General features: G+C 44.0%; 4 protein-coding genes across 4 annotated transcripts; 1 reads left to right on the plus strand and 3 right to left on the minus strand.

The window, feature by feature from the left end:
- Positions 1-810: 810 nt before the first annotated feature.
- On the minus strand, positions 811-1,695 carry Bfra_011275ia (putative nadh-ubiquinone oxidoreductase kda subunit protein; the record flags this gene model as incomplete). Its single annotated transcript, XM_037341603.1, has 3 exons — positions 811-876; positions 1,200-1,526; positions 1,633-1,695. 3 exons carry the CDS (start codon positions 1,693-1,695, stop codon positions 811-813), a joined length of 456 nt encoding a protein of 151 aa, XP_037188415.1.
- A 657-nt stretch (positions 1,696-2,352) lies between these two features.
- Bfra_011276 (putative serine hydroxymethyltransferase protein) lies at positions 2,353-4,137 on the minus strand (the record flags this gene model as incomplete). Its single annotated transcript, XM_037341604.1, has 5 exons — positions 2,353-3,500; positions 3,549-3,686; positions 3,737-3,830; positions 3,894-3,950; positions 4,009-4,137. The coding sequence occupies 5 exons, from the start codon at positions 4,135-4,137 to the stop codon at positions 2,353-2,355; spliced, it is 1,566 nt and encodes a 521-aa protein (XP_037188416.1).
- An 821-nt stretch (positions 4,138-4,958) lies between these two features.
- On the minus strand, positions 4,959-14,880 carry Bfra_011277 (putative translational activator gcn1 protein; the record flags this gene model as incomplete). Its single annotated transcript, XM_037341605.1, has 6 exons — positions 4,959-5,299; positions 5,361-5,511; positions 5,607-5,857; positions 6,772-7,287; positions 7,338-14,671; positions 14,742-14,880. The coding sequence occupies 6 exons, from the start codon at positions 14,878-14,880 to the stop codon at positions 5,138-5,140; spliced, it is 8,553 nt and encodes a 2,850-aa protein (XP_037188417.1). The 3' UTR covers positions 4,959-5,137.
- Positions 14,881-15,260: 380 nt separating this feature from the next.
- Bfra_011278 (putative helicase associated domain-containing protein) lies at positions 15,261-20,068 on the plus strand (the record flags this gene model as incomplete). Its single annotated transcript, XM_037341606.1, has 7 exons — positions 15,261-15,993; positions 16,049-16,781; positions 16,835-18,257; positions 18,389-19,383; positions 19,430-19,678; positions 19,729-19,804; positions 19,856-20,068. The coding sequence occupies 7 exons, from the start codon at positions 15,261-15,263 to the stop codon at positions 20,066-20,068; spliced, it is 4,422 nt and encodes a 1,473-aa protein (XP_037188418.1).
- Positions 20,069-20,590: the final 522 nt, after the last annotated feature.

Raw genomic sequence — 20,590 nt, forward strand, 5'->3', positions numbered from 1 at the left:
ATCCCATATCCCCCATCCCCCCCAAGCCCCCAATACAACAAACCAAAACAAACAGAACAAACAGCAAATTCCATGAATTCTCAAAATCCACAAATCTACAAGGTGAATAGATAACTCACTGATAATGAATATGTAAATCGAATACACACACACACACACACACACACACACACACACACAAAATACAACTCAAGTCCTCAATTCCATCCAGCTGACTGTGCCTACATAGAATGAGGATTCACGAATGAATTCTGAAACGAACGGGATGTCAATATGAAGAATCCGAATTTATTGTCTACCTATGCATATGTACCTACATTTTTTGATACCTTCCCCTCCCTTCTCATCTCTTCCTACATAAGATTGAAATTCAGATCCGAATCGAGACTGCGATCGAAATAGCAATGAAGATTAAAACAACACACCATTCTTCCCATCAACTTCCTTATCTCTACCATAGCTTCGAGATTCAAGACTCCTCAATCTCCTCCTTCATATTTCATAATACCTTTTCCAAAAACCCTCACGAGTTTCTCTTTTCTTTCATCTAGTTTTTTCTTCCAGAAACAAACAAACAAACAAACAAACAAACCAGCAAGCAAGCAAAACATACCCAACATAAAAAACAATTAAACAGATAGAAATATACTTATAATTGTATGCATACATACATGCAGCATAATGACATAAACTCAATATCTTGTATGTAATGTGATTCCTCTTCTCTTCTCTCGATTCCGTACCTTTGTGTATGGATGTATATGTACAAGTTTTCTTCCCTGCATGCTTCTTCTTTCTTATCTCCCGCCATCATCCGATCATCTTGTCGACATCTTCTTCTTCTTCTTTACTTATTTGAAAGTTCGGCATGGGTATCTGGTTTTTGTTAGCTGGTCGTGTCATATCGTATCGTATCATGTCATGTCATGAGTACCATCCTCCCATTTCCATTTTCATTCCACTTCCGAATTCCCAACCCAAAACCCCCCCACCACAAATATAAAAAAAAAGAACCCAAACTTACTCCTCAGGATACGCATTCTCCTCCGTCAAATGATACTTATCCCCCTCCACCCTCTTACTCGGACTCACACTCGCCGGCAAAGGCGGCAAGCCCCCTCTACCAAGTAACTCCAACGCACCCCCCGCACTCTCCCTCTCAAAAAACTTAGCCAACCCCCCTTCCCCTCCTCCCCCACCCTAACCAACTCCTTCACCCCGGTCTCCCCAACCAACTCCTTGCGCGGCGCAGCCTCACTCCCTACACTCAACAAACCCACCACGTCACTCTGGGCCACGAAACTCAGCTGCGGATACGAGCGACGGGAATCGCGCTTCCAGTAGGGATTCTCGGCGATATCACCCGCGGGGAGAGTAACGGGGTCGATGAAGGAAAAAGGCTCGTTGGATCCTGGAGGCGGATTGCGGAATTGGGGGTTGAGGGGTACGCCGTTGGAGCGGGTCGGATCGACGGCGAGGAAGCGACGGATGGTTTCCCAGAGACCGGTGGATTGGACGGTGTATTTCTGAGAGGGGATGTTAGATTCCGACTTAAGTTTGAGATTGGGGCTTGAGCTGCTGAGAGGGAGAGGGATGGAGGTTAAAGTGATGGAGAAATAAATAAATAGATACCTTGTGAACGGGAATAACACGATTAGCAGCTTGAGCCACCTTTGCCACGGATTGTGATGCCATGTTTGGAATGCGATTGGGATTCCACGGCGTATGGGTTGGTAATTGAATTGGTCTATGGATTGAGTGTTCTCGATACTTATGAGCCTTGTCTGTAGTCCAAGTTCAACATTCGCGAAAGTGGTCCGAGCGTCAACGGGGTTTGGAAATTGCAAGAGTTGGATTGGATGAGAGGAGGGGAAGCTCTGTATGATGATTTTATTACTTACTTCTCCTACTTCTCCCCTTGATAATTGGAATGATGCCTGTATATATACTAGCTGATACTAAGTGTATGTTTTCATGATTTTGTTGCACAAGACAAGTTGTGGAGGTTGACTTATTGTACTTTTATATCTATAAAAGCGTCAATCAAGCTGTGCTCCTGGGACTCGTGGCCATGAATGCTATGGCATATGAGTTTCTAAGAGATCAAATGAAAATTGTTTCACTAGTATCACTATCAGATCTGATGGAGGAGTGTTTCCATAAAACACTTTCACAACCTCATCATGGGAATCAATATCAACTTTTGAAAATGGTATGGAGTTGAGAACCAAAGCCATGCATAATATTGTCATTCACAGTATGCCAGCCACCACAGCACCTATCCTAATATCTTCCCCAAACAATTACTGAATATCCCATTAAAGTTGAATTTTCTCCCTTCCATTCCTCTTTTTAAGTACTCTCCTCCCATGGTAGAGAGAAAGTGCCAACCCATTCCTCAACCTCACTTCTCAATTGTACAATCTCTCTCTCATTCTCGCCCTCGCCAAGGTACTCCAAGAAAGCTTTTACACTGCCAGGATTCTTTCTTCCCTTTGCCTCTGCTGCTTCCCTTGCACTTTTATCTAATCGTTGAGTTATGGTAACAGCTCTATTTACAACATCGGCAACCCGTACGAAATCTTCAGGTTGGAAACCACGAGTTGTCATGGCTGGTGTACCCATTCTTAATCCACCAGGTTTAAGGGCAGATTTATCACCTGGAACTGTATTCTTATTGGATGCGACTCCAACAAGTTCAAGAACACGTTCAACTCGAGCACCATCAACTCCTTGAGGTTTTAAGTCAATGAGTACAAGATGATTATCGGTACCCCCAGAGACGATGGAGTAACCGAGACCCCCTTTATCTTTTGAGTCACCCAAACGCTTCGCAAATGCCTTTGCATTCAGTAAAACTGCCTCTTGATAAGCTCTGAATTCAACGCTTTGTGCTTGTTTTAATGCAACGGCCAATGCAGTGATAGTATGGTTATGAGGACCTCCTTGATGTCCTGGAAATACTGATGCATTAATTGGATCTTCAAGATTCCACATCTCCTCTTCTTTTGTTTTTGGGTTGACTCTTCTAACCCCCTTTCGGAAGAAAATCATAGCACCTCGAGGACCTCTGAGTGATTTGTGTGTAGTAGTTGTGACGACATCTGCATATTCGAAAGGACTTGGAATAACCTTTGCGGCAACAAGACCAGAAATGTGTGCCATGTCAGCTAGAAGATATGCTCCAACCTTGTCGGCAATTTCACGCATACGCTCATACTCAATGAGTCTACTGTACGCTGATGTACCGGCAATAATAATCTTTGGTCTGTACAATGTAGCAAGTTCCTCCAACTTAGCGTAGTCAATAAGTCCTGTACTTTCATCCAATCGATATGGTAAAGTTTCAAAGTATTTTGAGATAGCGGAAATTTTTTTGGTAGGGGTTTGATATCCATGAGAAAGATGACCACCGTGAGGTAAATCTAATCCCATTATTCTGTCATGTGTATTGGCGAGAGCGGAATATGCGTAAAGATTTGCAGGAGAGCCGGACAGTGCTAGATAAGTTATGAGTGAGGAACTCCCATATCAGATGTAAGACATACGTTGAACATTGACACCCCATTCTGACTCTTTCAACCCAAAAGTCTGTAGAGCACGACTTTGGCATAATCTCTCGGATTCGTCGATGAACTCATTTCCTCCATAATATCTCGCTCCTGGATATCCTTCGGAATATTTATCTGCCAGAAAGTCAACATTGACTCATTCCGCTATTGAACTCCAAACGCACTTTGCATAACACTTCCCAATGCATCTAACACAGCTTGTGATGTGAAATTTTCGGAAGGAATAAGGTTGATGAAATGCTTCTGCCTCCGTTTTTCCTATTCGTAATGCTTTAGTCTTTATGTATCATCAATCGAGGGGACTGGCGAGGGAAATCGTACATTTTGGAGAATGCTGAAGACTGCTGGATCTGCATGTTCAAGGTTTGCTGAAAGTAGCTATCACGAACAAAGTCAGCTTTTTGCTACTTGCGAGTCCAATTGACAGGTAGCAAACCTTTTGTTGACTTTCCAAGGTCATTCGACTACTACTCGCCGCTCTTCTCGCGCCACATATTGAAGCTGCTGCTCTTTGCGCAGTGTTAGCCCTGAACACAGTTCTTGAGGCTCCTTTAAAGAGCGACATGATTTCCTGTATTTGAGTTAGAGATTCCAGCTTTTCAAGGGCAAACAATTAAAACATACGACTAGACTATAAGCAATTGCTTGCACCGAGAAGTAGAGCTTTGTTTGTCAATATGCACTCAAGTGATTCCCAGATCCCCGCCATCGGGAATAAGCTAGCACCTTATCCGGCTGAGTATCGGAACTTAAGATGTGCCGATCTCTCCCCTCAATCTTCATTTATTTCCTGATAACAAATATTGAAATGATATGATAAAATGATATGATGAATTGAAATGGAATAAGATGAAGTAGAGGAACAGTCGCTTTCATTGATGTCTTCAGAAGCTGCAACTTCTGCTATGAACACAGAACAAACTTTTAATAATGACGGGATCGTGCATATTCAGTTGATGAACCATTACATTCTCTTTTAGCATGAGAGGCGATTGCGATGCCACCATTGATATCACTTCTCACATCTTTACATCCAACTCACATTCAATCATGGAGACACATCAGAGGGGAGGAATTCAAAATTGGTGACGTAGTTGACGGATTCCTTATCGGAATCCCATGCATATATAATATGTACGCTCGAATAAAGCAGTGGAGGATAGGTACTGGCGGATTATAGAATGGGAGCGGATACAAAGACAATCTGAAAATGTGAGGGCCAGGGGCGTTGAAATGCAATTTGAATGACAAGAGGAAATGAAGTAAATGGGAAATCGGACTCAAAAAACATACACCACAATTTGAACTGAAAACTTGAGATTGTGTAGGACGGAATGAAGTTATCACCAAGGTAATCATGATATGGAGAAAAGCAGGTATCGTTTACACGTTTGAACCGTCTGATTGCAAAAAACCATTGAACACCAAAGAATCTTGAGTGAAAGATCATGATACCATTGCCCGTGCGATAATGCAGGATATCAAAAGATATCGAAAGCAACCGGCCTGTATTATAAACCTTGCCAGATACACTCCATATGCTACCACCACAAAAGCCCAACCATTTACTTTGTCTCGGTCTCCTCTGCCTCGCCGAATTGAGCTGCCTTCTTGGCTTGGTTTCTCTCTACCTTTCTCTCGCGGGCAGCCTTGGTCTTCGCACGCTTGGCGTCCATCTCCTCCTTGAGGAGTCTTTCACGTGCCTTCTCGGCCTTAGCTCTGTGGATCTATTGTATTCTGTCAGTTTGATGGTTTCAATTAGCAAGCAAGAACCAATGTGATACTTACGTGTTCGACCAATGCACGCTTGTGCTTGAAAGTGTTACCCTTGCTCAAGTGGTAAAGCTCGTGGTAAAGGTGTTTGTCGATCTTGCCGCTGGCACGGTACTTGACTAAGAGACGTCTGAGGACTCTAAGACGACGCATCCAGACGACTTGGCTAAACAAATATTAGCCCAATATTCCTCTTCCTTAATTTATCGTGTATGATGTATGTATTTCTTGATAATTTTCTCGGAGTGGCGAATGTCGTACCTTGGCATACGGGCATCTGCGGTACCCTTTCTCTTACCGAAACCACGGTGTCTACCAATTCTTCGTGCAGCGGTGAGTTCACGAGCGCGTGCGCGGGAGTGCATGGTGACTGGCTTGCGGATGATGAGGCCATCGGAAACGAGTTTGCGGATGGTTTGACGGGAGTTAGCGTTGGAGATTTCGCTGGTCTCGTTGGGGTCGAGCCAAATCTTGCGCTTTCCGCAGCCGACGACGGAAGCCGCCAGACGTTTCTGAGTTGTAAGGTTGACCCTATCGTAAGAAAAAAGAGTCAGCTTTTGATGCTTTCGATGTTCTCAAAGACATGTTGTTGGTATCGCTTCAAAAAGGCTCGCAATGTATCGAATCAAACAGAAATGATCGATTGAATGGAATGAGAATATCTAGCAACAGCGTGGGCTTACATCTTGACTGAATTCGTGGTCGTCGGTGGTGGTCGTCGATATTGTCGTTTGTCGATGGCGCTCGATGTTCAAGATTCAATGCGTGGTCAAGATTTCCCTCGCTAGAGTTTCCACTAGTGACTAATCAAGAAAAATCTAGGGCTGTCCCCTACCCACAATCTAAGAAATTTGATTGAAAACGAAAAAACTTTTAAGAATTGCAAAAAGAATTGGAAATTTGGGATTCATTAAAGTTTGGAGCCAGGTAAATGTAGAGAAGAGGAGACAATTGGTTGTCTTGTTCCATTGTTCAATTGAAGTTTCCCAAAGATTCATAAATCACGTGGAGTTTGTCAATCCATCCTAGGATTAGTCATCACACTCCCAATTGTTTTCGGATCCGCGGAGCGCCCAAGGGACAGGAAGTTCAACACCAAAAACAAAACGAATCCAACCATTTAAATTCGATAATCAAAGACTGCCAATATATTCAGAAGCACCTTGACAATCAGGTAACTGTTTTGTTTATTTTTCAAATTTCAAGGTCGTTATAAAACATTAGATGTTAAAATGATTGAATTAGTTGAACGATGTGATTTAAAACTGATCAAATAAACCTGATATATACAAGCAATTCAAATTGAAATTCATATCTAATGATTTTTATTGGCAATGCAAATGCTTTTCTTATGCTGAATTTAATCATCACATCAAATCGTAACCTCATTTCCTTATGCATCAAAAGCCTTTTCGCCCAAATCCACCTTTCCAATACTTGAAATCTCCTTTTCATCATCAACCTCGTCATTAGAAAGACCCAGTCCACCCTGTCCACCTTCGGCTTCTCTCCTCTCTCGTGCTGTATTGCCTAACCTCAATGCAACCCGCTTAAAGTAATCCTGCATGCTTCTCTTTTGATTCGGTGCCAGGTCTTGAGCAGCGATATATTTATCAAATACCTTGCTTTCCTCTTCAACAACATTGAACAATGCGAGGAACGCTGCTTCTGCTGCTAGCTTGATGGGGATGATAGGATCTCGAACACCTGCAAATACAGGTGTGGCGAGTAAGGGAAGATGTGGTCGAACTGCGTCTGTTTGGTGGCGACAGATTGTGCGAATTACTACAAGTGATAGACGACGAGCATCGGCTGTATTTCCTGGTTGAATCAATTTTGCTAATGATTCAAATATTGGTTTTGTCGTTTCAAATTCATGGTTGGCGGTCTCAGCAAGAAGGTATTTTCCAGCGGCGAGGATACAGTTTTCTGATATGAAGTCCTGAGAAACGGTTAGTCTTTGACCCTGAGGGTTGATACGATGTCACTTACATTTTTGCTTGCTATGCCTTGGCAAATGACTTCCGGTAAGTCATTAGCAAAGGCAGTTTCCGTCAATGCGGATGGTGCTTCGGCAAGGACAGCATTCAACGCGAGAACCGTAGATGGAGTGAAGTGAGTTGTTACCACACGATTCTTGATTAGCCCTGAAGCGTTTTCGGGGGTTAGATTTTTGATCAATGCTGCGAGAAGCTTGGCATTGGTGATAGCCATAGACACATCATTATCCTCCGCATCGGTATCGATCAACCCGAGTACTGCGCTGCGCGAAGCCTCTCCCATATTAGCACCAGCTTTACTAATAACTTCATATAATGCCTTGAGCATAGCATTCCTAACTCCGGAGTCCGAAGTCCTTGAACCTGTAACCAACTCGGCGATCAAAGGATCAATTCTTGGAGTCAAGGTAATCAAAGTACCCAAAGCTTTGGCAGCACGAGTTCTGAGAACTTCGCTCGATGTATCGGCCAAAGACTTGGCAAACGTACGTTGCAATTGTGGAAGGAAGGGTTTTAAGAACGTTGGGATCTTCTCCAACAAATTGTTCAAAGTTAGAAGAATGGCAGCTTTAACGTCGACAGACTTTTCCGAAACTACACGAATAAGCGGACCAGTGATTTGAGTAACAAATGGCTTCAAAGAATCCCCACTTGTTCGGTCAACAATGTCGGATATAGCTAAGGCAGATTGTGTACGTTGTTCAGCAGTACCATTCATAAGACCATGCAAGAAGATAGGTAAGATGGCGTTGATACCCTTGGGCAATCCGAAACCAGGTAAGTTGGATCCGGGTACACCAACGTGTTGTAAAGTCTGTCTTGTCGAATAAATGAGTGTTTCCATTTCTTCCTTTCTTAAGTGTTTAGTAAACTCGGAAAGTGCAGTCCAGGCGGCCTTGACAACTTCCGCGTCTCCGTCGTCGAATGAAACGAGTAACGCGCGTACAATATCTTGGTTGTAACGAGAGTAGTCAACTGTAGCTGCGGCAAAGAATTTGGCAAGGCGATAGTCCACGTTTGCTCTTCTGCGATGATCATCGTGCTTCACTAATGCAAGAAGAACATTCATAGCCACATTGAGGCCATCGAACTCATCAATGGACTGAACAACCGTGTCAAAGGATGACTCGAGCTCTGACTTGAGATCCTCATCCCTGGAAGAAATGATGTTATCCATCAAAGAATTCAATATAGTAGGTAATCTTCTTGCCATGGCCGGTCCTGCAACGGTTGAAAGCGAGGCAAGCGCCCTGGCATTGAATGAAGATATAGGCGAGATGGTAAGCGTTGGTATGAGGTTTGGAAGGATGATATTTGATCTTGTCGTTTCAGTCAACAAAGTCAGGAGTGCAGACAAGGCATTGTCAGCCTCGCTTTCTGTGCGGAGTAAGCTTAAGAGATATGGCAAGACCTGGTCGACAGCCTTCTTGCCGAGAATTTGCTGTAGCGAATCGAAGGCTTCAGCTGCTGCTTCTCTGACTTCGTCATCCGAGTCTATCAAAGCAACTCTGACAACAGAGATCAATGTCTTCTCATGATCTTCCAAAGCCTCTGGGGAGGCTGATGAAATCAATTCACGAAGTGCAATACATATTCCTTGCTTAGCATCTGTATCTGTAGAATTTTGCAAACCATCCTCCAAGGTGGGCAATAGGGTTGAGAGAACTCCATCACCTGCTTTGCGAATCAATTCACCAAGTGCGTTACCTGCAATAACCTTCTGCTCCATGTTGGAGCTTCCCAATCGTCGAATAATGAGTTGAGTGAGCGTAGGAATAAGCTCTTTAAGCGTTCTGGGACTCGCGACAAGAGCTTTCCAAACATTGACAGCGGCTGTTCGAACCAAGCCAGAAGTATCGCATCGGCAAATGTACAACGAGGACAATACCTTGTTGCGCTTCTCCTCGCCAAGTACCTCGAGTAAAGATGCACCAGCTTCTTGCGCACCTTCTTCGACCTCATCCTGTTCTGTATTTGCACTAATACCAGTAAGGTTGAACAACAGATCACCAACCAGCTCGACGGAACTGAGACGAATTCTGTAATTGTCGTCTGCCAGACCTCGCTCCAATTCTGGAAGCAAAAGATCAATAGCTCTCGTGGCGAAATTCTTGACAAGAAGACGACCAGCTCTCAAAGACGTGTCACGAATCGATTCAACGTCGTCCGCCAGACCAGAGAGAATAGGTGGAATGATCTTACTAAGGTAGTTGGCGAAACTGTTTCCGAAACATACGGGCAAGAATATGAAGAGCGACATGAAGCCTTCCCGAACGGAAGGTTTAGATGAAGCAACATTTTGAAGAATTGTTGGAAGAGTGTCCTCGAGGCGGCTTGTACCCAATCCAGCAAGAACTTCACTGAGTGCTTGTGCAGATCCCAGTCGGTCACCGGCTCCAGTATCTGATTTGAGTGTTTGCATGAGGCCTGGAATAAGATCCGGAAGAGCGTCTTCTCCCAGTTTCTCGATGAGAGAACCCAGAGCTTTGGATGCAGTTGCACGAGTAGTTGGTACGGGGTCAACAATTGCAATCTTCAAACCAGCAACTAAGATCGGGAGATGTGATACGAGATCCTTTCTCTCTGTCAAATGAGCAAGACTACCAATAACCTGGGCAGACTTTCGTTTGGTTGCCGATCTATCACCCAAACCTCTCTCAAGAATACGAACAACGAGAGCAAGGGAAGGTGCATCAAGATAATGAACGAAAGACACTTTAATGAGTGAGTCCAATGCACTATCCGTGTACTTAGTAGGGTCACTGAGAGCCTTGAGAAGGACATCGACAAGGCTCTTGATCTCAGGGTTATTGATAACTTCTCCGAAGCGCTTCAAACTGCGATTAGCAGCAAGACGGACCTCTTTGTGACTGTCGTTCAATACACCAGTCAAGGGTGGAATGATCTCGGGAAGACTCTGGGCAAGTTGTTGCGGATCAAGATACGCCATTGCACCTAGGAGATCACAAGCACCCTTTTTACTTCGCCATTGGTCGTCATCAAGACCATCAAGCAATGTTGGCAGAATTTGTTTTACTCCATAAGAGCTCAAGCTTGCAAAGCACACTTTTGCTGCTGCCAAACAACCTTCACGAACATCTGCGCTTGAGTCGCCGAAGCTCGAGAGCAGTTGAGGCACAACTTGAATGACGTAAGGCTCAAATATGCGACCGAGAATCATGGAAAGAAGCTCATAAGCCAATAGAGCTCCTTCTCGGTGATTGACATCCTTTTTATTGTCTATCGCACCTTTCAGTGTAAGCATGATTCTGTATTCTCGTAAAGCGGAGATTCCTTTTCCGTTGACAAGACCTGCAAGACCATATGCTGCACCACGTCGACCGGCATATTTTTTCGAGTTGAACAGTCTGTCGAGGACTAATTGGATGTAGTCCAAAGTGTTCTCCTTGGATGCACGAACGAGTGGTGGCAAGCACTCAGCCACAGCATATTGTACCGTCTCAGATGGGGTGCTTAATGTCTCTAGAAGCCTGTCTACAACCTTCGGTACACGTTCATCACCGGCTTTCAGATGTTGTGCCAGGGCACCATACATGATGATAACAGCCTCGTTTACTCTATCGGAAAACTCAGATCCTTTGTCCGGTGTCTCAAGTGTACGTTCAAAAGTTTTCATCAATTCTTCCACTTTGTCCTTCCCATGAATAGCTATAATGGCTGTGGCAGACTCAATCATTTCTTCTCTGACAATTGAGTTTCTGTCACCAAGTGGTCCTTCAATTAAGAAGTTGAGAAATGGAGTAAGGAGCGATTCGTCAAAAACTGCAGCCAATTCTCTGAATGCAAGTGCAATTCCATTTCGGGCTTCCCATGGGTCCGACAGATCCATCTTCCTGGGCATACCGTACTCATCAAGCTGAGGAACTCGAGGCTTTGCCAACTCCGTATAAGAGGATTGCAGACGGCTAAGCACATCCTTGAACGTTGAAGGCTGTAATTTTACAGCCTCGGCGATAGATCTAGCTGCAGCTCGTCGAAGTTGCTTATCCATGCTTTCGAGATATGGTAGCATTCGGAATGGTGATTCAGTAGATATTTTGAATTCACTTTCCTCCCAGATTTCTCGCCCGATCTCAACATTCTCTTCTACATCGTCATGGCATGCTAACCAGATTTCATTGGAAAAATCGAGCTCACTCATATCAATCTCTGCACTAATTGACTGTAATACCGAGGTTCGTACAGCAACTTGTGGAACAATGGCTCCTTGTGCAAGAATTGAGATCTCATTATCAGTAATGTTTGGTGCGATACATCTGCACAGATCTGTCAAGCAATCTTTGATTGCCTTGTAATGCTGATTGTAGGTCTGCATCGACGAAATAAGAGTGGAGAGAACTTGGTCCCGCGGTACCAAAACGTCGGAACAGGCGTCAGTATGGAAAGAAAGGAATTCCAAGGCGAGAACAAGTTGGGCATCAGCATCATCGCTTTCTCCAAATCCGCCATCTCGAAGTACTAGGAAGACGAGAGGGAGAACATAGATGAGTGAGACTGTATCGAATGGGCGTTGTTCTGCAGAGAATCTTAGGCGGTACAATACACGTGTGATAAGAGCCCCGAGTGGTTCTTGTGTCAAGGCCGGTGGCAACTGCGGAACATTCATAGCTCTGAGCGTTGCTAACCCAATAAATGAACGAAGTATACCTATGCGACTAGAAACTCTTTCGGCACAAAGGATATAAGCATCTGGAGCAGCAGTACCAGTAATCAATCCAGCTCCAGCATTTATTACCTTTACCAAAGCTCTCACGGCAGGTCCCATCCACAGAGAAGCTTCTGTTGGAGGACCCGTTGCAAGACTTTTGATGATTCCAACTCCACGAAGAAGTCTTGACTCTAGAGCTTGAATCTGGCGTCTGATTTCTGATTCTTTCGATAGTTGAGCCTTAACTTTGGCTGTTTCCTCTGGAGTGAGCTTCTTCTGCTGGCCCTTTTTCTTCGCTAATGAGGCTCGGAGATCTTCCTCCCATTTCAAAGTGTCGTAATCCTTCGTGTTCTTGTTCGGGGTATGACTTTGAGCTTTAGATGCTAACACGTCTACAAAGGCAGTTCCTTCTGGAGTGCGGAAAATGGCCGCCTCCGTTGGACCGACATTGGCGAGGTGAGTCGCGTCTAGGTCTTGCTCTACTAGTTCAACAATTCGTGCTGTCATAACATCTGGAGCAACGAAAGCAAGCTCGGCAGCGGCATTATATGCAGCATCTTTAACAGCCTTGGATCGTGGTACTGCGGCAGAATCTTGAATGCTTGTAATATCGAGAATTTGCTTTAACAAAGCATCTCCACTTTCTCTAGCAAGATTGCCAGGATCAACCTCAGCCTTCAGGCATAGCTCGATCCAGCTTACTCTTGGCAGCAGCTCTGGTCGACAGATGATCAACAGCGATATCATTTGATCCTTAACTACCACCTGATCCACAGAACCACCCCTTCGTGTGATTTCCGCTGGTGTCAAACAGATAGCTTTCAATACTAAGTGCAGATTCTCATTTTCCGTTTTTGCCAATATTGGAGCACTGTCTTTTTCTCCAAGCTCAATAGATTGCAACCATCTCCACAAACCAGATGTGATCATTTTGGATGTATTGCCAGGAAAGCGAACATATAGCTGGGAAAGTAGGTGAGAAGCATGTCTTCTGACATCATAATGTACGTTAGGAGAACATATAGAAAATATGACAGCTTGAGACCAACCAATACCTGATAGGGATGCCGGGTCCAAAGAAGCAAGCTGATCCGGAAAGGCAAACAAGGCTCTGACAAACCACATGAAATCATCGTAGCTAGAAAGTTTGCTATAGATACGAGGGTTCAGTAAGAACGATGGTTTAGGCTCCATGAGTAGTGATTGCTGCGAGATTTGAGCCTTTTTGAGCGCTGCGTCAATTTTTGGACCTGAAATAACACCTAATTTTGTCTGTGAGATTGCTGCAAGAACATAAGCTGCAGTGACAAGGCCAGACTGAGCTGCAGGTATGGAATTCGCCGTCACTTCTTGCCAGATATCTACCAATGCTGTGATGGTCTCTTCTGCCAAAGCCTTTGATTCAGATAACTCAGCTTCTTCGGTATCCCATAGCAATTCTCCGAGGCGGATCGTCCATAATTTTTTTACGGGGACCTTTTTATCGGATATACCTTTGGTGAAAGTGTTAACGATGGATTTATCCAGAGGAGATTCGTTCTGCACTCTATTCTTCAGGTAATGTAACAAAGCAAAAGTCTCTGCTAACAATGCGGCTTCGTTGGCTTCCTTTCCTGCGATTGTAGCAAGGCCAATAGCTGCCGAAGCATTCGACTTGGAGACAGGTAATATTGCTAGCATTTCTGCATAGTTGGCCCTCTGATCTGCTGCAGATAATTTACCCCCTTTTAATGGTGTCAAAATTTCTTCTGAAACTTGAGCAATAGAAGCTTCATCATGACATTTGGGTACAATTGCTCTGAATGCAGAAAGTGCTCCTTGACGAATTGTGGGATTGGTTGACTTGATGTTAGATAAGATAGGTTTCAAAAGCTTAGATCGGAGAACGTTTGATAGATCTACTGAGCTAGGTAGAGACTGGAAGAGTGGTGTGACAAGGTCGTTCAAAACAATCTCAGGAGCCCTTAGTAGCGCTTTCTCAAGGGATGGTACAATTTCTCGCTCGAAATCTTCCTGAGTGACAAAGTCTAAGAAAAAGTCTTTCAAAGCACTGGCAATATGTGAAGGCAGTGGAGTCCTAGAGGCTATGATCTCGCGCGTATAATAGCCGTAAATTAAAGACTTCTTGCTTTCTAGAACCACCTTTGCTTGCGGTTTCCTGGCGCATACTCCTGAAATTGCTCCTAGCATTACAGCATACTTGGAGGAAGGCTGAGCCTCCTTGGAACTCAATTTCTGGACACTGTCCCCGATTGCAGTTTCGAATATAGCGCTTTGAAAAACATTCCGCAAACCCCGCCATGTAGTCTTGAGTGCAGACGGCCTATGTTTTGATGTGATGCATAGTTCAAGTGCCCGCGCATTACCAGCAACCACGACTAAACCCCAGCTCTTCCATCTGGCTTCATTAGTGGTTACCTGTAAGATCGCACTACAATATTCGACCAAAACAAACGCATTGCTTGGTGCCAGGCCTCCCTTCTTAGTTTCGGCATCTAATGCTTTTAAAAAACTTGACAGAAACTCAAAAGCACAATCGGAATCAAATATATGCCGTATGCACAGCTGAACAGCAAGTCGCGAATCTCTGTCGTGGTAATATGGATATGTGGAAAATAAAAGTTGAAGAAGAACGGGGAAAAGATTTGGATCGAGCTCTAAAACAAAGCATCGTTAGCAGGTGAACAAAAGTAAGGGTATTGTTCGACAGTTTGTGCATTTGCGTACCTTTCTTTGAAAGTCTTTCCTCGATCAATTTCAACTGTCCCAATCGTAGATTGGTTGAAGAGGAAGTGAGCGCAGCCTTTGTAAGAGTAAGGTCCAAATCCACCCCCTCACTATGACCATTAATCTCCACCTCAGACATGTTGTATACCTTCAAGATCTCTCATGACCTAATGGTCTTTTCAAGTATCTTCTCAAGTATCTCAATTGTGTACTCTGCGAACTGCTCGTATAATTGTTTATACCTAGGTAGTATCTGTGTGCAATTCTTGAGGGGTGAACTGACTGACTGGATTAATGTTATCGCGGCCTCCGAGAAAAAAAGTTGGAGAGAAATGACGACCCTAGCAATTCCACCGTACAGAGTAACAGTATACAGTAAGGAAATACTGACCCCCACTATAAATCGGCCCCGCGTTTGGCATTAATATTTGGCGTTACGAGGCTGCATTGTTTTAGATACTTTGACATTTACCTTGGACCAACAAATTTAATCACCAATTATCGAAACATATCTAGAAGATGGCTGGTGGCAAGAAAAAGAAGAAGCCAGCTACAAATCCTGCTAGAGGTTTTGCTACCACCTCGATTGCCTCGAAGCCCAAAAATGAAGCTATCGAAGCTATCAAGGAAAAGGATGTAGCAGATGACGCGATCGATACAACTGAGAGTCAACAACTGGGGGAAAAGGCTGGCGAAGTCGTAGGGAATGGATCCTCAAATCAGGACTCTAATTTGACCCCGGAAGAGTTCGAAAAGCAACTCGAGAATTCTGAGCTTCAAATACTCGTCGAGAAACATTCGCAGAAGTCAAAGAGAGATGCGCTTCGTCAAAAGACCCGATTAGAAACCGATCGCAGAGTTCTACGAGGCCAATCAGAAACTCTTAACACGAGGAAATGGCTACCCCCTGAGCTTATGGAAGAGATCTTGGATTTGATCAAAATGGAAGGGCGATTTTCCGGTCCAGCAACAGATACAACTTCGTTGAAGCAGGTATCGGAGGAGGAGCTTGCAATTCGACTTTGGACTTTACAACAAGCTCTCGTCGGGGCTGGGTTTGTAACAGATAAAGTATTATTGGCTCTTCAGCACGTTTTGGATATTTCGGATAAGATTGGCAGTAGTAATAAGGATTCAATTTGGGGCATGGAAGAATCGCTGGAGTGGCTTTCCCGTGAATGTTCAAGGGAAGAATTGCCCGATTACCAGAATTCACATCGCAGATTAGTATCTTCGCAAAAGTCACAAAATGGTATGTATATCTATATTGTTTTTTGGTGTACCAAAATTAATAAATTGTCTTCCAGGTACACCGTTCGACAGCCCCATGGCCTCGGGAACAACTACCCCAAGAATCGAATCAGATACAAGGCATTCTGCTTCAATCCAAATTGGAGGAATTGCCCCTCGAAATGGAAAGAAGCAAGAAAGCAAGAAAGTAGCCATAGTAGATTATGACAGCGACATTGACCCGGAAGATCTCCTCCCAGTATATCTGAAAACCAAAGAAAAGATGTTCATACTCCAAAATTCGAAGTCTACAGCTGATACACGTTCAAATGGCAAAAGGGGCGCTCCGAAATCACAAAAAAATGGAAGTCCCGTTGATGCAGAGTCAGCGAGGTTAGCAAGAAAGCTCAAGAAAATAGAGGATGATGTCTTGTTTGACAAATATCCTGCAGAAATACAGTGGAACGAACAAAGAATAAAGCTAGAGAGAGATGCAGCTATCTTGCGCGCTTCTGAAGTGGCTGCAGATAAGGAAGCACAAGAGTCTGACATTTCAGTGGATTCTGATGACGAAATTAGCAGAGAAGCAGCTGCGATTGGCAAAGCCATGCTGGAAGAAACTGGTAGCGACGACGATGCCGCGCTAGCTGATCTTTTTGCCAGCTTACCTGTCAATGAAGTAGATCCGCTGACTGGTAAAAGCAGTACGGTGATTAATGGTAAGGATGGGACGAAGGTTACTGTTCGAGATTTTGGGAAATGGTCAGGTGTCAACCCAACTAGGGTGCTTGAAGAAGCCTGTCGAGCAAGGTAATGGGAACAAAACTTACTGGGAATGAACCGCGCTTACAAAAGGATAATAGGGACTCTTCAGTGAGGTTAGTTTACACTCTCATTTCTGATACCAGTTACTCGAATCGCCATAATCTCCGAATCACCTGGTCAAAATCACAAGATCCGCTTGCAACTACACCCCTCCCACAGGTCGAATATGCCTCAAGTCCGAAATTACAAAGCTTTACTATGATTTCTATATCCACCCCCGACTCCCGCCAATCCGAAGCATATATTGCTACAACTGCATTATTTCTTATTTTTGGGTCATCAGCGAAAGAAGATAAAGTTTCTCTCCGGTTACCAGCAGCATGGCGTGATCTTTGGACCGAATTTGCCGAGATTAAGAAGGAAAAGTCTGATGAAGAAGATCGAAATGCTATCAAGACGTTCCGTGACTTAGTTCGCGCAAAACGAGATCAAGAACTAGAAGACGGTGTCTTGATACATGGCGCTTTCCGAAATCGAGGAGCGGTCAGGACGCCTGGTAACGAGGAGGCTTCCATAGACAAAGGTCCCAAGGCAGGATTTGCTCCCGAGGCATATCAGAGAATTTGGGCCGAAAAATCCTCGTCGCACAGTTATCAGCACATGCTTCAGTCACGAATGCAGCTACCTATGTGGTCATTCAAAGATGAGGTACTTGGTGCTATAGATCGCTCACAAGTAGTTATTGTTTGTGGTGAGACTGGATGTGGAAAGAGTACGCAAGTCCCGGCATTTATTCTGGAGCACCAATTGTCTAGAGGAAAGCCTTGCAAAATTTATTGCACGGAACCTCGACGTATTTCTGCAATATCTCTTGCTCGCCGTGTGAGTGAAGAGTTGGGAGAACGCAAGAGCGATCTCGGCACTTCTCGCTCACTAGTAGGCTATGCCATCAGACTCGAGTCTAATACATCAAAAGAGACTCGGCTTATATATGCTACCACCGGAATCGTGATGCGAATGCTCGAGGGTTCAAATGACCTTAGAGATATCACGCATATCGTCCTTGATGAAGTTCATGAGCGCACAATAGACAGTGATTTCTTACTTATCGTCCTTCGAAAATTATTGGTGCGGAGACCGGATCTGAAAGTTGTTCTAATGTCTGCGACTGTCGATGCAGATCGCTTTTCAAAATATCTAGATGGCGCTCCTGTCCTGAACGTCCCAGGTCGTACATTCCCCGTTCAGGTTAAATATCTAGAAGACGCCGTTGAGCTCACAGGATTTTCTTTAGATAACGGCCTGCAAGAAAAGTATACTGACCTTGATGACGATGTCGAGCTCGCAGATGAGGTTTCTAGCGAGATAACAAAGAGTGAAAGTACGAAGGCTCTACGAGGATATAGCAACAAAACTCGGAATACTATTGCACAATTTGATGAGTATCGGATAGAATTTGATCTGGTAACGCAATTAATAGCAAAGATCGCTGCTGACGATCGGTTGGCGCCGTATAGTAAAGTAAGTTTCGTCCAAACCAATGCTCCAATTTGCAACAGTTGATGCGAACCGGATATTCTGGTATTGCAACAAAGATCAGATCCAGTCTCAGACCTTTGAGCATCATTTTGAATCATGCTAATTCCTTAAAGGCCATCCTTGTATTTCTTCCAGGTATTGCTGAGATACGAACCTTGAATGATATGCTCTGTGGGCACCCAGCATTCTCGTCAGACTGGTATATATACCCGTTACACTCCACCATCGCAAGTGAGGATCAAGAAGCTGCTTTCCTTGTGCCGCCACCTGGAATCAGAAAAATCGTTCTGGCTACCAACATTGCTGAAACTGGTATCACTATTCCAGATGTCACTTGTGTAATTGATACAGGAAAGCATCGCGAGATGAGATTCGATGAGAGGAGACAGCTCTCTCGTCTATTGGAAACCTTCATTAGCAAGGCAAATGCCAAACAAAGAAGAGGTAGAGCTGGAAGAGTACAAGAGGGACTCTGCTTTCATCTTTTTACTAAATATAGACACGACGAAATCCTCGCCGATCAGCAAACCCCAGAATTCCTCCGTTTGTCTCTTCAAGATCTTGCCATTAGAGTCAAGATTTGTAAGTTAGGTGGTATCGAGGAGACATTGAGTGAAGCATTGGATCCCCCGTCTGCTAAGAATATCAGACGTGCTATTGACGCGCTTGTAGATGTTAGAGCCTTGACAGCAGGGGAAGATTTAACGCCGCTGGGTCTCCAGTTGGCGAGGTTGCCACTCGATGTTTTCTTGGGAAAACTTATGCTCCTTGGTAGCGTTTTCAAATGTCTCGATGCAGCAGTAACAATTGCTGCAATCCTTTCTTCAAAATCACCATTCTCTGCTCCTTTTGGCCAGCGACAACAAGCGGATACTGTCAGGCTTGCCTTCAGAAAAGGTGATTCTGACCTTTTGACAGTTTATAACGCCTACCTAGCTTGGAAGAAAGTTTGCATGGCCAATGGCTCCGAGTATCAATTCTGTCGCAAAAACTTTCTTAGCCAGCAAAGTTTATCGAATATTGAGGACTTGAAAGGACAATTGGTGGTGTGTCTTGTGGACTCTGGGTTCCTCCCTCTCACAGAGGCTGAGAGAACTGCTTTAAATAGGTATGTTAACTGTATTTGCTTCCTGAATATAGTCTAATCAATACAGAACACGTTACTCGAGCCGCCGTCGACAATTTTTCGAAATGCCCTTCAGAATCAATGCAAACAGTGATAACGACATCATTGTCTCTTCTGTCATTGGTTGGAGCTTCTATCCAAAACTTCTTGTCCGGGATGGTAAGGGATTCCGCAACTGCGCCAATAATCAATCCATTAGTCTGCATCCTACCTCTGTAAATAAGGGTCATCATGAGCTCAAATGGCTCTCGTATTATCATATTATGCAGGCCAAGCAGTAAGTTTCCTCACCTCATGTTATCTGGTTCCACCACTAAGCTCAAGTAGATTTTACAATGCCCATGAAACCACAGCCGTAGAAGAATTCTCAATTGCTCTACTCTGCGGAGATGTCCGTTGCGATGTAAGTTCTATCTAAGTACATCGTTAAAACTGCCCATTAATCTTAATATAGATGTACGCCGGTGTCTTCATATTAGATGGTAATAGAGCTCGATTTGCTGTGTCGGATTGGAAAACGATGCTTGCTATTAAAACAATGCGAGCTAGACTTCGAGATATACTCACCAAATCTTTCAAAACGCCTGGAAAGGCCCTCACAGCACAACAACAAAAGTGGTTGGATCTCTGGCAGAAGATCTTTTCACAGGAATTTAAAGATAAGTAGAGTAAAGTGGGTGAGATTGGGATTATACGAACGGGCCATTATGTTTTATAAAAGCCACATAGGCTATGCTAGATACCTAAAAGAAGAGTGTAGTTTTACCACAATACCATATATTGTAACATGCATCCTTCAACGGGAAATATCCATATCTGGGCGTGCTTATGAATTTCTCATACCGATGTTTCTGTGAAGCTACTTTCCATGTATATCTGTCATCTGCCTTTCTTGCTCTCGTGCTGTTTGTTGTTAAATCTTTGATGCACCCTTCTTTTGCTTGATGCCCAAAAATTGGACACACGACAGAGGCAGATAGGTAACCATTTGTTTTTCATTTAAGCGACAATAGAATATGGAGCGGGTGAGAGGTCACAGAGTGAATATAGTGCCATATACTGACCTCACTATGTGTCAAATACAAGATTCGAAGAATCTATTAATAAGTCAATGGGGGTGGAAAATATACGGATAGGTAACATCTGGTATTCATTTAGATTTCGATATTGGTCTCCCTTGTAGATGTGG

This window comes from Botrytis fragariae, assembly GCF_013461495.1.
Source record: "Botrytis fragariae strain BVB16 chromosome Unknown tig00000225, whole genome shotgun sequence".
In the NCBI taxonomy this organism is placed as follows: Eukaryota; Fungi; Ascomycota; class Leotiomycetes; order Helotiales; family Sclerotiniaceae; genus Botrytis; species Botrytis fragariae.